At 34.6% G+C, this 17192-nt stretch overlaps 1 protein-coding gene across 2 annotated transcripts in view; it reads right to left on the reverse strand.

The window, feature by feature from the left end:
* Positions 1–4615: 4615 nt before the first annotated feature.
* LOC143143176 (uncharacterized) overlaps positions 4616–17192 on the reverse strand; it is a 36498-nt gene continuing 23921 nt past the window's right edge. The window contains exons 2-16 of one of the 2 annotated variants that reach the window (XM_076304159.1): positions 12597–12812; positions 11123–11427; positions 9737–9808; positions 8663–8886; positions 8482–8579; positions 8084–8395; positions 7615–8001; positions 7309–7547; positions 6958–7238; positions 6730–6886; positions 6450–6652; positions 6221–6369; positions 5846–6157; positions 5358–5767; positions 4616–5202 (exon numbers count right to left, since the gene is read on the reverse strand). In XM_076304159.1, coding sequence (XP_076160274.1) covers positions 4638–5202; positions 5358–5767; positions 5846–6157; positions 6221–6369; positions 6450–6652; positions 6730–6886; positions 6958–7238; positions 7309–7547; positions 7615–8001; positions 8084–8395; positions 8482–8579; positions 8663–8886; positions 9737–9808; positions 11123–11427; positions 12597–12710 — 3828 coding nt within the window. In that variant the 5' untranslated portion in view covers positions 12711–12812 and the 3' untranslated portion in view covers positions 4616–4637. The remainder of the gene's footprint in view (positions 5203–5357; positions 5768–5845; positions 6158–6220; positions 6370–6449; positions 6653–6729; positions 6887–6957; positions 7239–7308; positions 7548–7614; positions 8002–8083; positions 8396–8481; positions 8580–8662; positions 8887–9736; positions 9809–11122; positions 11428–12596; positions 12813–17192) is intronic. The other variant, XM_076304160.1, reaches the window with a different exon arrangement.

The raw sequence follows: 17192 nt of genomic DNA on the forward strand, positions 1-17192 counted from the left end.
ACGTATGTAAATCAATATACATACACATGTTGAGATATGCCATTTCTGAAAGCATGCGCAATTGTGCGTTTGTTGCGAATCAGAGCATCGAGTTGTAACCAATCAGAATGAAAGTACGCCCAAATTTATCCACAAAGCTCGATGAGTGATTCATAACAATTTGTTATACGCAATAATATTATAAATGATTTTTCATTCATACAAAACATAATGCTAAAGAATATATGATACTAATTTTAATTACTTTTCATAAATGTTTATTCATAGGATTGTAAAAATACGGAATTCTTTTTTTGCAAATTGAAAATTAAAAACAGATCGATTCAATAACTTAAAATTATTCATTAATTTTTTGTTTTCTATTCTTTTTTATTTATGTATTATACTTGGTATGATACTGTGTTAATACAGTAAAATAGTTTTAATTGCATAATTTAAACGTTTATTTAAGAGGATATAGGTGAAAATGTACACATTCTTTTATCACACTTATGTTTAATGTATACAAAAACGTAAAGAAATATAATAATAGGAAAAAACATACATATGATTAAAAATGTGCAGTAGAAGATGAAGGCATTTTAATTACATTACGACAATAATATAAATAATTATTTACGACAAAAAGGAATCGTCATAAAAAATATTTTGTAATAAATTGTAAAGGAGTACAGCTAATATTTTACATTACGCAAATACGCTTGGTGTACACAATCATAGTTTTATACAGTTTTACATTGTAATAGCAGTTATTAAAATCAAAATTTAAGGAGACAGTAGTATTATGATCATAAGTAGTAGACATTTGGTGCTATAATTCATTTACATGCAGCTTAGATTTTTATATAAATTTATAACTAGTTATGATTTCAAGTTTGTTCTTGGTTCCAATAGTATTGCAAATGTTTTATATATTTTTGTTTATAACTTATTTAACTTTGTACAATTATTTTCTTGACTACAGAATATTTAAATAAAGTCTTGTAGTACAGTAACATACCTAGACACAAACTAAATGCGAACCATTTATCAGACTGATAAAAATATAATGCCTTTGTATTATATGAAAATAATACACATTTGGTTTGTACGTACGCATGTTTGATTAATGCTACATTCATGATACAATTTTTCTCTACAACTTTTATATCTATTATAATATGTACTACTGATTTTATTCCATTTATGCATTATGTTTTTCTGTAAGAAGTAATAACATTAGAATATTCTACTTTAATTTTTCATTTCAAAATCTTAATCCTTTGAAACATGCATATTACAATTCCTAAAATATATTTCAGCTTTTGTTTATATTGGCATTGAAAAAGTTGCATATTATGATGTTTGTTTTATGGAAACCAATCACAATTTTTTTTCAAAATTGTGTTTCAAGGAATTAATAAGTGCAGGCATTATGCTTTTAAATTTTAATACATCATAGTAAAAAACATGTTTTTTCCTCCACAGATATTAATTGTGATTATTAAAAAGAATCAGTATAATAAAATAGCATTTGAAGGAAAGTTCTTTCAATGACACTCAATTAAGTTTGAATTACAACAGAAGAAATATTACGCCCATCTCTCTTTTTATTAAAATAGGTTTCTTACTTTTATATATTGCATTATTCTGTTTGCCATCAGACACACTTAGGTTCGTACTAATATTGAGCACTCCTGGATGGATATTATGCAATTAACTGTATAGTTATTGAAAACTATAACAGTATTTTCATTGGATGTTTTCCATTGGATGGACTTGTGCATTATATTAGTAAATTCGGAGGCAATTCCAAAATGTGCCTTTCCTTTAAAAATGGAGCGCTTAGATTCTTAACTACTACTTAGTTCAGTTTGACGGCAAACAAATACTGGTCAAAAGGGACAATTGTATAATTATTATCACTTAACAATGGTTCCTATGGTTTATGACATCTAGATTAAAATATCTATTAAATATTTTCATCAGAGTTCGGTAAGTAGTTTTCAAGATTCTGATTAATTGCATTCTGTAAAATGTATTTTTTAATACAGACAACATCTTAGATGTATTTGAGTCAGAAGAATTATACTATTTTAAAAGTGTATATTTTCTTTATTCAATAGTATTCAACCGAGATCTTTTTAGCGCCATAACACAAATAGAAACAATTTTTTGTAACATACAATGCAACTGTTATTAATACATTTTACACTGTGCAATTTCAAATTCGTATGGATATATTGCTACATGTTTCAATGAATATATCCAAATTTTAAGATATAGTATTTACTTTTTGCATTATTCAAATTTATATTTTCATAGTATAATCTAACATTCTCAATACAGTAGAAGACATTGTATTTTGTGTGGTACACCCTTAATTAAAATTCAATTCAATATCCAACTACTCAACATTGAAATATGTAGTATAATCCCTTTATGTATGTACACATTAATAGTACTTCTATTAAAATTAACAAAAATCGTAGTTGAAAAACATTAAAAAAATTGTTTAGTCATTAAAATATTTATCTAAGATAAACTGATTATTGTAAATGTGGTAAATTAACAATTTTGAAATTTGAATATAAGTCAAACAATTTTAACTATTAATTATTCAGAATTTGTTGAATATTGTTTGTACACATTAAAGAATAATGTAAATTATTCACAAGTGATTTTAAGGAATGACTGTCAACTTATTTGTATACTGGCAGCTTGATATTTTATGAACAGTTCTGAATGAAATAATGCTATGACTCTATCTCAGATGAATTATGTAAATATTGAAAGAGAGCAAACTTTGATGTATTTATTTAAATGGCCTTTAGCGTAAACAACAAGAAAATGTATTTGAGGTATCGTTACATTAACAAGTTTATTTATACAATTAACTATCTATATACAATATATCAATACGAATGTTGTATAATTTTTTTGAATATAGATTCAAAGAGACTTTTTAATGGTGTTAGCCATTTGTACACTAAATTTCTAATTATTTGACTCTGTTTATAATCTGTATACGTAAAAGTTATGAATCTGTAATGACATCCCAGACTTTGTAGATGAGCATTCTATACTTATCATTATATCAACCACGAGAGTTCACTTAATGTCCAGAAAAACTTAATAGTTTTAATAATAGCCACTGATTAATTAAATTAATCGAGGACTAATTTAAGGATGGATTCGTAAGATGTACAATCAGGCATTAAACACATCTTGTTACAATGTAACAATGTCTCATTTTAATGAAAATGAAAATGATAGTAATGTATTTTTAAAAATACATAATAATATGTAAGTTAATCTAAACTTTGCTAAACATTTTATTTCAATGTTTAGTATCATGTATATGTATAGTTCATTGTTTTGCTTGCATCTGATCTTCATATATGAATCGATGATATACGATAATTTCAATAATGTGCTTTGACAGGCACATGTTTATATTCTTTATGAAATCTTCATACATTCCTATACATTTTGTGATGTATTATAATATCATATTTACCACTATCGTAAGACATTATCAGAATTGAAAAATTAAGAAATGTTTTGTTATTCATTGCTATTCAACATGATTTTGTTAAAGACACATTCAAACGGCATACAAATACAATTGAACTGAATATATTGTATTACGATGTTTTGCATTCGGAGTTTTTGTTTTTTTCTTTGACTAAAATGGATTTTAGAAATTTGAATTTAAAATTCCTTTAATGAGAGAAATATTACTTAAATTATTCCATATGAATAAAAGTCGAATAAATAAATGCAAATTTATAAAATTATATGGACAAAAAAATCACATCTAGCCCTACTGATTTTTAACCTATATTTATTTATTTCTATTCGCACCTATTATATGTACATACATATCATATATATCACATATGAGTATATATATATATACACATAAGCATATACATGTCATATACTGTTCACATATATTCATATATATTTATATATATTCATATATGTTCATATATGTATATATGTATATATCTGTATACATACAGGGTGATCCTGAAACGGTCGAATATCTCACGAGAAATTAAAGGCATAAAAAAGTGTTCTGGTAAAGTTGTTTGATATAAAAAAGAGAACTTATTAAGTAGTATAAATTTTTCTATAGGTATAGTGCTAGAAGAGACATTGAAGTTAAGTTAATTTTTATAATGAGATTCTATATTTTTGTATTCGTAATACAACAGCGTTTGCTGAGACGAATACAATAACCTGCTATACCATATCATTCTACGCAGTAAAATGACAAATGAAATCTCTAGGAATCAGATTAATACAGGTTGCTGGCTGAACTCTACGTGGTTGTATCGGTTAACCGTATCATATGACGTCAATTTGATTTACGTTTATCTGACTACTGTGGATTTCATTTATGTAATTTTATTGCATATAATGCTGCAGTAAACCACTATACCTGCAAGAAAATTATTTATACCATCTAATGTTCCTCTTTACACTAAACAATTTTTAAAAGAACATTTTTTTTGTAATTTCAATTTCTCGTGAAATACTCCACTATTTTCAATTAAATGGATCACCTTGATATATATATATATATATATATATATATATATATATATATATATATATATATATTTACCTGATGTAAAAATGAACTAAATTTAAACAGTTGTTCCATATGTACTGAACATCACTCTGGTGGTATCTGTATCCAGAGTAACGTCTTCTGGAGATGCTAAATCGACTTTTATAGATCCAGAATTATTTCTTCTTCTTGTCATACCACCACCCCAATTCGATAAAGTCCAATGGTAAGTTTCACCTTCTTTCTCAGTAGTGGCGGTTTCTTGTGTTTCATTGTCTTTGTCCAAGCCAGTCTCAATAGAAACTGAAGAATGCGAAGCTACTGAATCAAAGCTAGAATCAGCTGCTCCTCTATAACGACTAACATACTCGGTAGACATTTCACCAGGTGATTCTTCAATTGCCCTTAGTATGTTTTGACAAAGTTCTGAGTCAAGTGGAATCGGATTCTCGGAGTCACGATTGTGAATAGTGACAGCTATATGAGCTGGGTGCGGAATAGGAAGTGGAATAAGCAACTTTTCTGCGCTGTAAGGACGAATTTGTCGTTTCCATGGTTGCCGCCATCGTGTCTCTGTTGGAACATTTGTTGACGTTGTGCGCTTTTTAATTCTCGTTGATGTTAAGAGTCCTCCGGTATCGCTGCAAAATATACAACTTTCATGCCTTTTTATACAAAGGCTATTCCTTATCTTAGATATTTGTCAACGAAAAATTTACATTTATAAAGGTTTAAAATTGGAAAGATAAAAATAACTTAATTAACACAGAAAATATAATAGAACAGTATTTTTTACCATCGTTTATCAGATTTTCTACTGTTACTGGTTTGCTTGGCCCGTGGATTAAAAGCTGAAACTTCCAAGTAAGGACTATACACTTGTATATTTCCACGTGGCGCATACACAGCTCCAAGCAAGTCTGGACCATTGGTACCACCAAGTTCAGTACTGTGAACCATATCTGTATAACGTGATAGATCGACCCCTGGATGAGGTTCTAACCTGAACTTTGTGTCCATATCATCAAGAGGTTGAAGGAAATTTAAACTGAAAATATCCGTGTACATGAGACCAGCTAAACCAGCCCAGTCACCGACACTTAAACCTTTATTTTCCCAAAAATCTTCTTCGTTTCTTGATAATCTTGCGAAAACATGAGTAGGATAGAGACGTTCTAGCATAAGAGCTCCTTGTTGTATGACTACCTACATCATTATCAAAACTTGGTAAATTTAAAGTTATAAATAATATTCGAAAATTAAGACATTTAAAATGATAATCACCTTCAAATCAAAAGTAGTTAGTTTTATTTTACTTCTCAAACCCATGGCTAGGCCAGTTTGCAAATTTTTTCTACGTCTGTCTAATTTTTCATGTAACACAGCAATTAAATCTTTGGCTTCCTTTTCAAGCGATTTGTATGGGTCTTTTGTTTTAGCTAGATTAGCTGCGAATGGACCAAAACAGGCTTCTACAAATTGAGTAAAATCCCTTTGTGGTTGAGTAATTAATCGTTCTGTTTCTTGTTGGAATGCTAGCAACTCGTCTAACTCTAATTTCGCTTCGAGTGCTGCCAATGCTTGCTCTGGTCTAATCTACAAATAAAAATGAAATTATCAGCAGTGTAATTATTTTTTATTTTAATTTTTAATACATACTTGATAGTAATAATCGGATGTTAGTCCAGGTCCGGCTATCCTTTTAACCACGAAGCTATCGCTGGCAGGTATACGACCCCTGTTCTTTATTACTAAATGAAACATAGCCGTGTCCCAGACCACTCTAACCCAGTAACGTATCACAGCAACTATAAATTAATCATATATTTCATGTAAGTTTAGCAAATTGTCGTAATTAACTACTAAGCTCATTCCATTGTTATCGTACCTGTAAGTATCAAAAAAGAAATGATGGGGCACAAAAGAAGAGCTACAATTAACGCTGCGATTGGTTGTAAACAACCTTGTACACCGATATTCCAAATTAATGCTTCCATAATGACTAAATATCGATTTCGACTTGATTCCGGACTATCCAGATCCATTATAAGCGCCATGAATGCATGCAATGTCAAAGTAATCAAAGGCATCCTAGAATAGTTTAAGACACTATTAACATTTTAAATTAATTATGAAACGCTGAAGAAAACACAACACAGTCAACGAACCACAAAACCGCTGTAAGTGCAATAACAAGTGATCCCAGACTTGTGAGAATACACATGACAGGAAAAACAAATAATATTGCAAGAGTTCCCAGAAGCCCTTTGACGCCGTAATTCCATAGCCTGTTTAAATGTCTTGTCATTCCTTTTCCAATAAATCCTACGGCGCAATAAAGCGTAAATTTATTAATGAACAAATATTTTTATAAATTACAGTTCAATTAAATTTACCGGTATCCGGTTCTGTTTCGAAGTGTGTTCGGCTTTTGCTAATATGTCTCCAAAGAGCTATTAATCGAGAACAAAGAGTAGGCATTTGAGTCGACTTTCTGGGAAACAAGGTACCGTTTAGTTGACTTAATTCTAGATCAGGAGTAAAAGGTTGTACAAGTAATAAAGCCCGTATGGAGACTGGACTACACCACGGCACTGCTACACCTAACAAGAACATTGCATTCCAAGTCCAACACCATGTCCTAGCTACATAGTTTATCCAACGCCACATAGGCCATCTGTTCAGACATTTTAGAATCAGTTAATATTCCAAAAAATTTTAATTGGGATAGCTTGAGTATCACGTACCTTGTTGTAGTTGTGTGTACGATTTCTCTTTCAACTAAGAAGACCGGTTGACTCGGATCAGCACGAGGCGTTGTAATGGATGTCGGAATATTACTCAGCACCGTTGGTATAACTTCAGATTGACCTTGGAAATTACGCCTAACGATCCAATTCTTCGGAAGCCATATTTGAGTCGGCCACTGGAAACTCCTGGTAGGAGTTTTGACTTTACGCAGTTCTTTTAGTAAAACTGGTTCCCGCTAAAAAAATATTACGTTTATCTACCGAAACCATCATTTCTACAAGAGTATCAATCATTTTATATACCTCTTTCATAAAGGTTAGATCACGATTAAGAAAGTAAACCGTCTGTTGTAAATTCTGATGTGTGCACAATGTGAGAGCTTCTTCGTGTGCACTCCACTCGCATTCTTCTATGAATTTGTCTTCAACTTCTCTCATTCTGTCACGCATCCAGGGTTCTATACGAGAGAGAACCGGGTGCTCACTTTCGATATGACGTTTCAGAGATTCTTTAGTTTGGAATAGTTTACGTTGCACAGTTTCTACAGCTCGATGCATTAATACAACCGATTGTGCTTGTTGCACTAGAAGTTGAGCGATTCCACTTCCGAGGTCAAGCATATCCGGATGCGATAAAATATTGGAGAAGACCCTTTGTAGATATTCTCGCATAACAGCTTCATTGACTTCCTAAAAACGATGTTTAATCATAGTTAAAGAAAATACATTCAATAAGTTTATCGATTCTATCATTATAATCGATAATTTATACCTTTTCAATCTCTTCATCCGGCTTTTTCCGCGCTCTCAATTCTGATATCAGTCTTTCTCTGAAATGAAGAAACCAACCTCGTGTTTCTTTCTCTAAAATAGCAATCAGAATCGGTAAAGCTTTTCTGATTATGTCTCTGCTAAATAATCTAAGATCAACTACTGCTCCACCGGGCGTTCCAAATACGAAAGGAACCGGAATAGGCAATAGTTGCGACAATTCTCTTTCCACTTCGAATTTCTCCATAGTCGCTCGTCGAAGTTGTTTTCGAACGAAGCCGCACAAAAGTTCCAGAGAATCTTCATATTCTGGCTGTACTCGTAACACAAGAGTACATCAAGTTTTTTTTCAAAGTATAAAAAACTAGTATTCTTACGAAATTAAGAAAGTAGACTTACCCTACACACTAATTCAGCAACCAAGTACCGACAGCGTTCTTCTCTGATTTTGGCATCTAGATTGTGTGCTTGAAGAGACGGTACACCAATTATTATGTCTAAACATAAATGTTAATAGTAATATGTTAGATTATAATATTTAGAAAATAAATAGAAATCTAAAGAAACAATGATTTCTTACCAAGAAGCCGTAAAAGCCCTGTTAACAATGCTTTCAAAGATTGTGAAATACTGAAGCAATGGGAGACTAGTCTAGCTTTTGCTGTAACTACAAGGAATCTGGTCGCCAAAGCAAGATCTCGAAGCAATGCATCTCGTCTTCTATCCCGCCCACGTTGAAGAAGACCGCTTAATCTCCATCGATGTGTTTGACCAGCGAAATTTATTGAATCAACTTCGAATTCCCTGAAAAATTAATCGTTTATGAAGGCAATCAACACTAAGGTGAAAACGTGACGAGAATCTAGATACAAAATCTTTTCTACATCGTAAATGAAACATTAACATACACGTGTTATGAACAAAAGTATCTTGGAAAATATGTTGTAATGATGTTTCAATGAAATCCCCGAAACTTTTGTACAATTGCAGTTCCTCCAATTATGTGGAGCATTAATCTATTATGTTGTTTATCCTCTTTGGTAGAACTAAAGCCAATAAAATTTGTTGCTACAGTATAAGCGCATTCTAATGCTAGAAACAAAGAGTAACCTACACCATATATTGTGCTGTAACGACTAAGATCTCACAAATTATTACGTACATCTGCGTCATGCCACGGTTTGCTTAACACGTTCACGCCGACGGTGGATGTGCAGGTTTTAAATTAATGGTGTACGCGATTCCAGGTATTTAGAAATCAACCTTACACGTGTACCATCGGTGACTACCGATCCACCACCATAGATAATACACGTCGACGCAAACGTGTTAAAAGTTATTTGTTAGAAGTTGCACCGATTCTAAAAACCCAAACCTTTATATAGACTGAGCACGCTTTGCGTCAGTTGTGTTTGGCAGTGCCTCGGTTTTTGTACATTCGAATTCTGTCTAGTGAACAGGGTGAATTTGAAATAGGGATAAGAATCATGCCGTATCAAGTTTTGTGTGGCATTTACAAATTGTTTAGAGGGAAATTGTCCATTGTTAGGTCATGAGAATGAGTGATTCCAATTACTAAGTCACTGTACAAAATATTGATCATCATTCAGTCAACGTTGCTTGAAATATTGTGTGACGCTGGTGTATGACATACCCGCATCTTCGAATGCTCTCCAATTGAGTGGCATTCAGCTTCTTCGGTTTTCCATATTTCTCCTTCTGAAAGCTTTACAAACATTGTTAAAATATATCAGACATAAACAAATAGTATCTTGAAATTGAGACACCAATTGGGCGAGTTTTAATTTCTGCATTATTCTTACTTTGTTTGGACTGTGTGCAACAATTTTTCAAAACTTCTCTGATCTTTGAAAATATAGGTGAATTACTTTTAACTAAGTGTGTACTTAATTTTCTGCCTTGATATTCGTTATCTTCCTTTGAGATATTAGATGAAAACTAAAATGGGTTTGTTCCGTAAAATTTTACGAACAAAGGTACTTTTTCATACCGTATTAGTGGAAAAGAGATTACAAATTCTTCTACCACGAGTATTTTTCCTATGTCCTAAAAAAAGACTAACGTTTGCACTGCAAGAGCTTCATACAAGCCTAGTTAACAAATATCTGTGAACTTTAGTATGTATTGGCGACTTTCTATACAGGCGAAGTATACCTGTGCACATTAAAATGGCTAAACACTAATTCTAAAGGAAACACTGACTACTGTATTGTATCTCAAAGCATTGTTAGGGGAAGAATGGGGTATCATTAATCCATGAGTTGCAACAAAAAGTCTGATTATTCGTATAATTATAAAACGTTTTCCAATTCTTCAAAAAATTCATAGTATACACTTATTTTGAACCGTACTTTAATACATAAATAGTATTCAAAATCCAATGTTGCCTCTGTAACTCGAGTTCTCAACGTTATTCTCATTCGTATAATTCTAACTAGGGTTCGAATTCTTGTCGAAGTTTTTCGTATACGAATATATTTGACCACCTCGGGGATTCAAATATTCAGGGGAATAGTAATTCGAATACCATTCAAGCACTCGAGTATTCAAATATTTTACATAACGATCAAGTATCCGATACAATGATACGAATAACGATATCCGAATACTGAAGTATTCCAAATTTATTCGTAGCATTCGAATACCTATAAAATATTCAAGTAGTCTCAGCTCTAATTTTGACATTCCTCCAAGGGCGTTTAACTTTGAAATTTGATTTATTCTTTTAAACTGTTCAGGAATACGATTTGTTCCGATTGTATTGGAACACAAGTGAAGATCTCCCACCACCTTCCTCACAGGACTTTCAAACTTTATCGCTCGCTTTACCGAGGACAAGCGTTTCTGGACATTCTCTGTTATCTTCTCGATAGTTGTTCAATACCGCTTATATGTACGTTTCATCGACGAACGTGTTGCAACTGCTGGGTCAAGGATGTGACGGGGACTCAAGATTCTGGTTCTACCGCAATCTACAGAAATAAAGAAACACTAGAATTCGTTTCACGGTAGGACCTACCCTCGTTTACTAATGCTCTCCAGTTGCTTCTTGGTCAGTCTTCTTGGTTCACCCTTGCTGTCCACGGCTACTGAATCCAACTCGTCGAAACTGGGCGCGACGAAGAGGTCCCTCAGGTGGTGTTTCTTTCTGGCGAGCGTGTCCTCCCCTTCCACGCAAGTGGAGAGCGGCGGCGGAAGGACGATGGGGAATGTTCTCCAGTGGTACAGGAACTGCTGCGCAACCTCTTTGATGTTGTGCACCAGTGCCTCGACCTCGGCCGGTGCACCGCGCAGATGCGACGTGTCGAATTCCACCGGCTCCTTCTGCAAGCATATTTTCGAGTACCATTTAATTGAAGGTAGTGTCGACTAACCGAGAGAGTTAGAGAGCTACGATAAACTCAACTCAGAGAATGTACGAACCGTCGAAGAGCAAGGGTGTCGCGAATCAAAATTGTTACCACTTCTTGTACTGGTTTAGAAACAGAAGTTCGGCTACACCTTGTCTCTCTCGAATCTTTCATCTTCTTTTTTATTTTAATTTTATTTGGTAAAGAATCGGTCTATTTTAGCGCGTCAACGAATTAGAATAAAGCGAATAATTACCGATCTCGAAGAGAAATTAACGTTAGAAAAAATAGAAAAAGAAACGTAAAATTTTGAAAACCGTGATTCGCGCGACTGTTGAAGATTTTTCCAAATTTAAAGTAAATCGTCCATACAGAACTTGAGATAAACCGATATGCCAATTGAAAAAATGCGGATTCGCAAAAAACGCGTTTAAAATTTTTGTCACGCGCGCTGCGAACCGTACATTGTACATTTTAGACGACTGTGACTTCGTTAATTTCACGAACTCGAGGAAATCATTCTCCACAGACATTTTCGAAGGTATATATTTTCAGAAAGTAAAGAAACAAAGAATAAATTTTTCGAAGCCGATTTGACAGAATATCCTCTTAATAGATTCGAATTGACGAAAATTAAAAAATTAAAAGTACAACTTGTAAGTAAGTGACCTCCACCGTATATCCGTGCTAACTTAACCGACTGTGAGACACTTTTTCCAGTCTCTTGCTTCTACGTTTCTAAGCTACGATTGTCTTATACGCTCCAAAAACGATTCGGCGACTGTGATTTCTAAAACACGGAAAACACTGACGTTTGTTTCACGAGTTTCCCGCCGAGTTTCGACTGCTCTGATATTTCAAGTACTCGAATATCAATTCTCGAATATTTGAGTAACAGAAAAGGTACTCGTACACTCGAACTAGGACTACTTATCGAATCAGACCGTTCGATACCAAGGATATCGTAATATTCAAATATTCGAACATTCGAATAGTATTAGAATAATATTCGTCGTATAATGAAATCACCGAAGTGTTCCATTATTCAAGTATACAAAAAAAAAAAAAAAAAAAAAATTCAAACGAGTAGTCTCATCCTGGATTTTTGTCGAGGCGAGAAGGATAACAAGGTCAAGACAATACCTCTGGTTGGAGTCCATCTCCATCCGGTCGGTGATAAGATTGCTGTGCGTAGGCCTGGTGATTCGGTCCAGTGTTGGCGGAGTTGGCGGAAGCGGAGTTTAAGTTGTGGGGCATCTCGCGCGTGAAAAGCGTGCGCGGCGGCTGGGGTCAGCTGCCCCGTATCCCGATCTCCTCATACACCATGCTGCTGGTCGCGACCATTTATCATTCCACGTTCTGCGCATTCAATATGTCTGTTATTCGGTGTTCACTGATTTCGCGAGTTTGGGAACGTTCGCGCGACCTCGCGTACCGAGAAACGAACTCGAACGATTCTCTGGAGAATCGTGCAACTATGGGGTAAGGGAAAAAGGCGATTAAGTCGCTATCACGAAAGGATCGTGAATGGTATTGATAAATTTGGAGAAAAATATTCAACGTAGTTCCACTTTAACCCTTTGGACTCGAGAGGAGACCCTCGGTCGCCAACTAATTCAGTGTACCGTTTTCGAGCTGAGAAAATTTCGTAGTTCGGAATTCAAATTGGAATTGAAATATCACGTTCTCGTTGAGTGTAAACGCGTGTATGCGAAGTATATAAAAATGTTCCGTTTCAGATGAATTTTACGACTTGAAGGATTTCCTCGAGGAGTCGGTCTCTGGTAGTAAAGAAGCCTCGATTGCAAAGGGTTAAAACTCTCACCGATTTACGTAAGGAGTACGTATTTTCTTTGATACTAACATCAAGAATTAGGCTATTATAGCAGCTCTGTGCTCTGGAGCTAATCAAACGATGCGTTAGAGTAACCTTACCGAAGTGTTCACTAACAGATCGAGGATACAGAAGATATACCTCGAAGAGGATAATATCAATATTGATAAATAGATAACTTAAAAAAAAAAGAAAGTATGAAAATTCTTGTTATTTTTTTCATCACAATTTGTACTTTTCAAATGTAAAATGTGATTATGCGCTATAAATAAGAGAAAATAGGATAGCGTTCGTATACTTGTACTATGTATTATATTTAAATAATTTGAACACTGGTGATGGGTACTGAAATATTTCAGTGGTTTTAAATGTAAACAAATACGAAAAGTAGCTATCACAGGATCGTCCATAGTAGCGTTAGTGGAGGTTTGTTATTTTTCTTGGCCCCCTTCGTGGAATTTCAAGAGCGTTGCCGCAAAAGAATAGAATTTTTGTCATCTGGATAAAAACGAACGAAGAGTCTGGAGAAGCCAACGCGATCGTTCGTCACGTGTGAGAGGTTCGGGTGAATACAGGCTCCCATTAACCGATTATACCCCATTAAACGATTAACATTCTGACCATTCCAGTTCTTGTCTGTTCTGGCCGGCATGTGCAACGAATAAAATCTACTTTTGCGCGGAACACTTGCGTTACACTGACTTCCTTCACGGAATTTACAATTTCTTTTCTTATCTTCTCAATCGACGTAAAGATTTTCTCGTTTTAATTAATCGGCTTATTAACCAGCCTCACGTGATCCTTGTTACTTCACCGCCGCTTAACGCGTCTCCTTTTTTATATGGGTTACAGCGCCGTGGTAAAAATCTGTGTCACGATTAATATTATCCTTATTAACTTGTTTCGTTAAGAAGTTTAATTTTTCTTTAATAAATTCGATCGTCCAGGAGAAAGTTCAATGCAAATAAATCTCCTCGTTTGAGAGAACCGGTGTGCACAGTGACTAGTTTCGATCGATTTATGAGCGATATTTTGATAACAATTTCGCGATTGTACAATGAATATTTTCCTCACAGATGGATACAGCAGTGGGTGAATCGACGAATCATTTATCTACTGGTTGTTCGACGAAGAGTGATCATTTATTAAATTTGTTCGATATTATTTGCAATCGACTTTATCGAAACGGTCACGAAATCGAGAAGAAATTTGAAGTTTGGACTGTCGTTTAAATTTATTTCGATACTTTTCGGTAATAAGAGCTCATTGTTTGTCGCGATACAATTTTGGAATCGACAAAGTGTTCTGTATACCGGAAGCAAACATTACCGATCAATTTGCCCCAACTTCCTACTTTAGAGTTTAAATTCGTACTAATTCCGACTTACTCGTTCAGTAATTCAGGTCCAAGGTCATTCTCACTGCGCGAAACAGCACGACACGCGATCATACTTTCTTGCTTCGATGCAGAACATTGTTTAGGATTTGACTTCGTTCGGTCAAATCTTTCTTTAAGGGCTTTTCGTGTTACTGATATTCTTCGCGTCGAAAATACGTATCTTTTTCTTTATATCTTATCAGTCGTGCGTCACTCGTGACCCTCGATTGATCTTCAATTCCAAAACAGCATTAGTATCAGCGATGGGACGAATACTCGAATACTCGAACAGATCTTGCCCTAATTTCGATACTTGTGCAGTACCATCGGACTATAGGAAGTTGATACATACGAGGTGTGTAAGTAAATTCCGATTACATTCTGCGTACTTATCTTTTTTAGATATAATGATAATGACGACACAGTCTTCATCATTATTGAGACACTTGTCATAATAGGACATCAGGTTTTCCTGCGCCTGAACATCTTCGTGGAAATGTTCAACCATCAAGGAATATTTTCAGATACAAAAACAGAGGAAAATCACCAAGTACTCAAGGCTATAGAAAGGACGATGTAAATTGTTTTCCAATCATGTGAACTAAATCATCGTTCACCGTAAACGTTTCGTACGTTTTCACGATCTTCGTTATTAAAATTCCTGACCCATCGTCTTATCATTGAATCGTTCCTGTTCTCCGGTACACCCCATGAAACCGACGATGAATGTCTACCGATTTCACATTTCTCGCATTCGTGAAACGGACAACAAACCGCATTTCACAGACTGATTGTCTCAAACGTGCTAAAAACTCACAACGTTTCCCAAACGAGACTCGATTGTTCCAAAACGGCATCTGTGGCTGATCAATAAACAAAGGAACATTGTCACACATAGCGACACTCAAACGGAACTTTTTTGGATACTTTTCGTATTTATGTATATTAGTACATAATCGTATTTATGTATATTAATACATAATCGTATTTAGGTATATTAATACATAATCGTATTTATGTATATTAATATATAATCGTATTTATGTATATTAATACATAATCGTATTTAGGTATATTAATACATAATCGTATTTCTGTATTGGGTTGTTTGGAAAGTCACTTCGCTTTTTTTGGTGAAAATGAAACACGATTTTTTTAAAGTGTACAAACATTTTATTAAATTACACATTCCCCATTTTGGAAAACGAAATGACTTTTCGAACAACCTAATATATTAATGAATACGTTATTGGATCGATTCGATCGTTAAGTGATCGAAAGGTAAACGAGTATCCTGTTTTGTGATTCGTTCTGTGTACAGGGTGTCGTTCTTCTCGTTCGTGTCCTCTTATCCGGATTCTGGACAATAAGGTAGGCACCGCGATAATACGAGCCCGAGGTGCAGCAACCTCGATAAGTCTTTTTAAACGACAGGAAGTACATACACCGTGTACAGATTATTTCCAGGTTTGAGACGCGGTTGTCCCACTGAGAAACATGAGACGATGTTGGTATTCTGCCAACGCAGAACAATGTCCCCTCCGCGCGTAAGGATAGAACTGGCGGTCTTCTTGGCACGAGAGTATGATACTCTACAGTAATCACAACGTGTAATTACAGCGCGTGCTTATTTATCATGGACCCGACGCGAACTCGGATTGAATATCAGAACCACTGAATGGTTCACTGTCGAACGAGACTTTTTCACCTACGGTGCATACAGAGATATACAAATCTGACGATGTACGGATATACCGGAAGCACATTCAAATTCACTTTTGTACTTCGGTACTTGGCAGTCACGAAGAACCCTCTACTCTGGAAAGAGATTATTTCGATCGAAAGGAACAATATTTTTGTATAATATTACCTTCGTTTGATCACACCTTCGATAATATTAACTATTCTGTAACAAAGTGTATTGTATAGAAATACTTCAATAGACGAAGAAAAATGAATCGAGACGTTTCATCAAAGTGACGATACACCGAGGTACGAAGATCTGGTAATATTATTGCGATTATGCTGCGAGTAGTATGTCAGAATCCAAAAGTAAGTGATCCGTACGAGCCGCACAGATGGAAAATAATTTAGAGAAAGATTTCAAATTAAGCAGATCACTCAAAATGTGCAATGTTTCTATTTTTTACTCGCTCAAGAGAACGAACACATGAGAAACGAGTTCCTTTTATAGAACTACCCCACGAGTTTCTGTTTCGTGTACGCTGTATCGAAAACGTTAAAATAAAAAATGAAAAAAAATTGATAAAGACGCTGCAGTGCATTAGCGTACAAATACCAGAGGGTCGATAAAACCGATCGAAATAATTTCTGGAACACTTGACCTCAACGAGCTCCGCCGCAACCACGAGCTGCAATGAAGTACAAAATGAAATACGACCTCTCTAACATTGATTTATTCGGATTTCCGGTCGAGTCGCGTGATCGAAACGAAAATTGAATTCTTGCTGTTTCGTTGAGAATCGTCCTCGACTCGAAATTTTCAAAGTGCGGTTTTTTCTTTTCT

The sequence above is a fragment of the Ptiloglossa arizonensis genome, chromosome 2, assembly GCF_051014685.1.
Source record: "Ptiloglossa arizonensis isolate GNS036 chromosome 2, iyPtiAriz1_principal, whole genome shotgun sequence".
Lineage (NCBI taxonomy): Eukaryota > Metazoa > Arthropoda > Insecta > Hymenoptera > Colletidae > Ptiloglossa > Ptiloglossa arizonensis.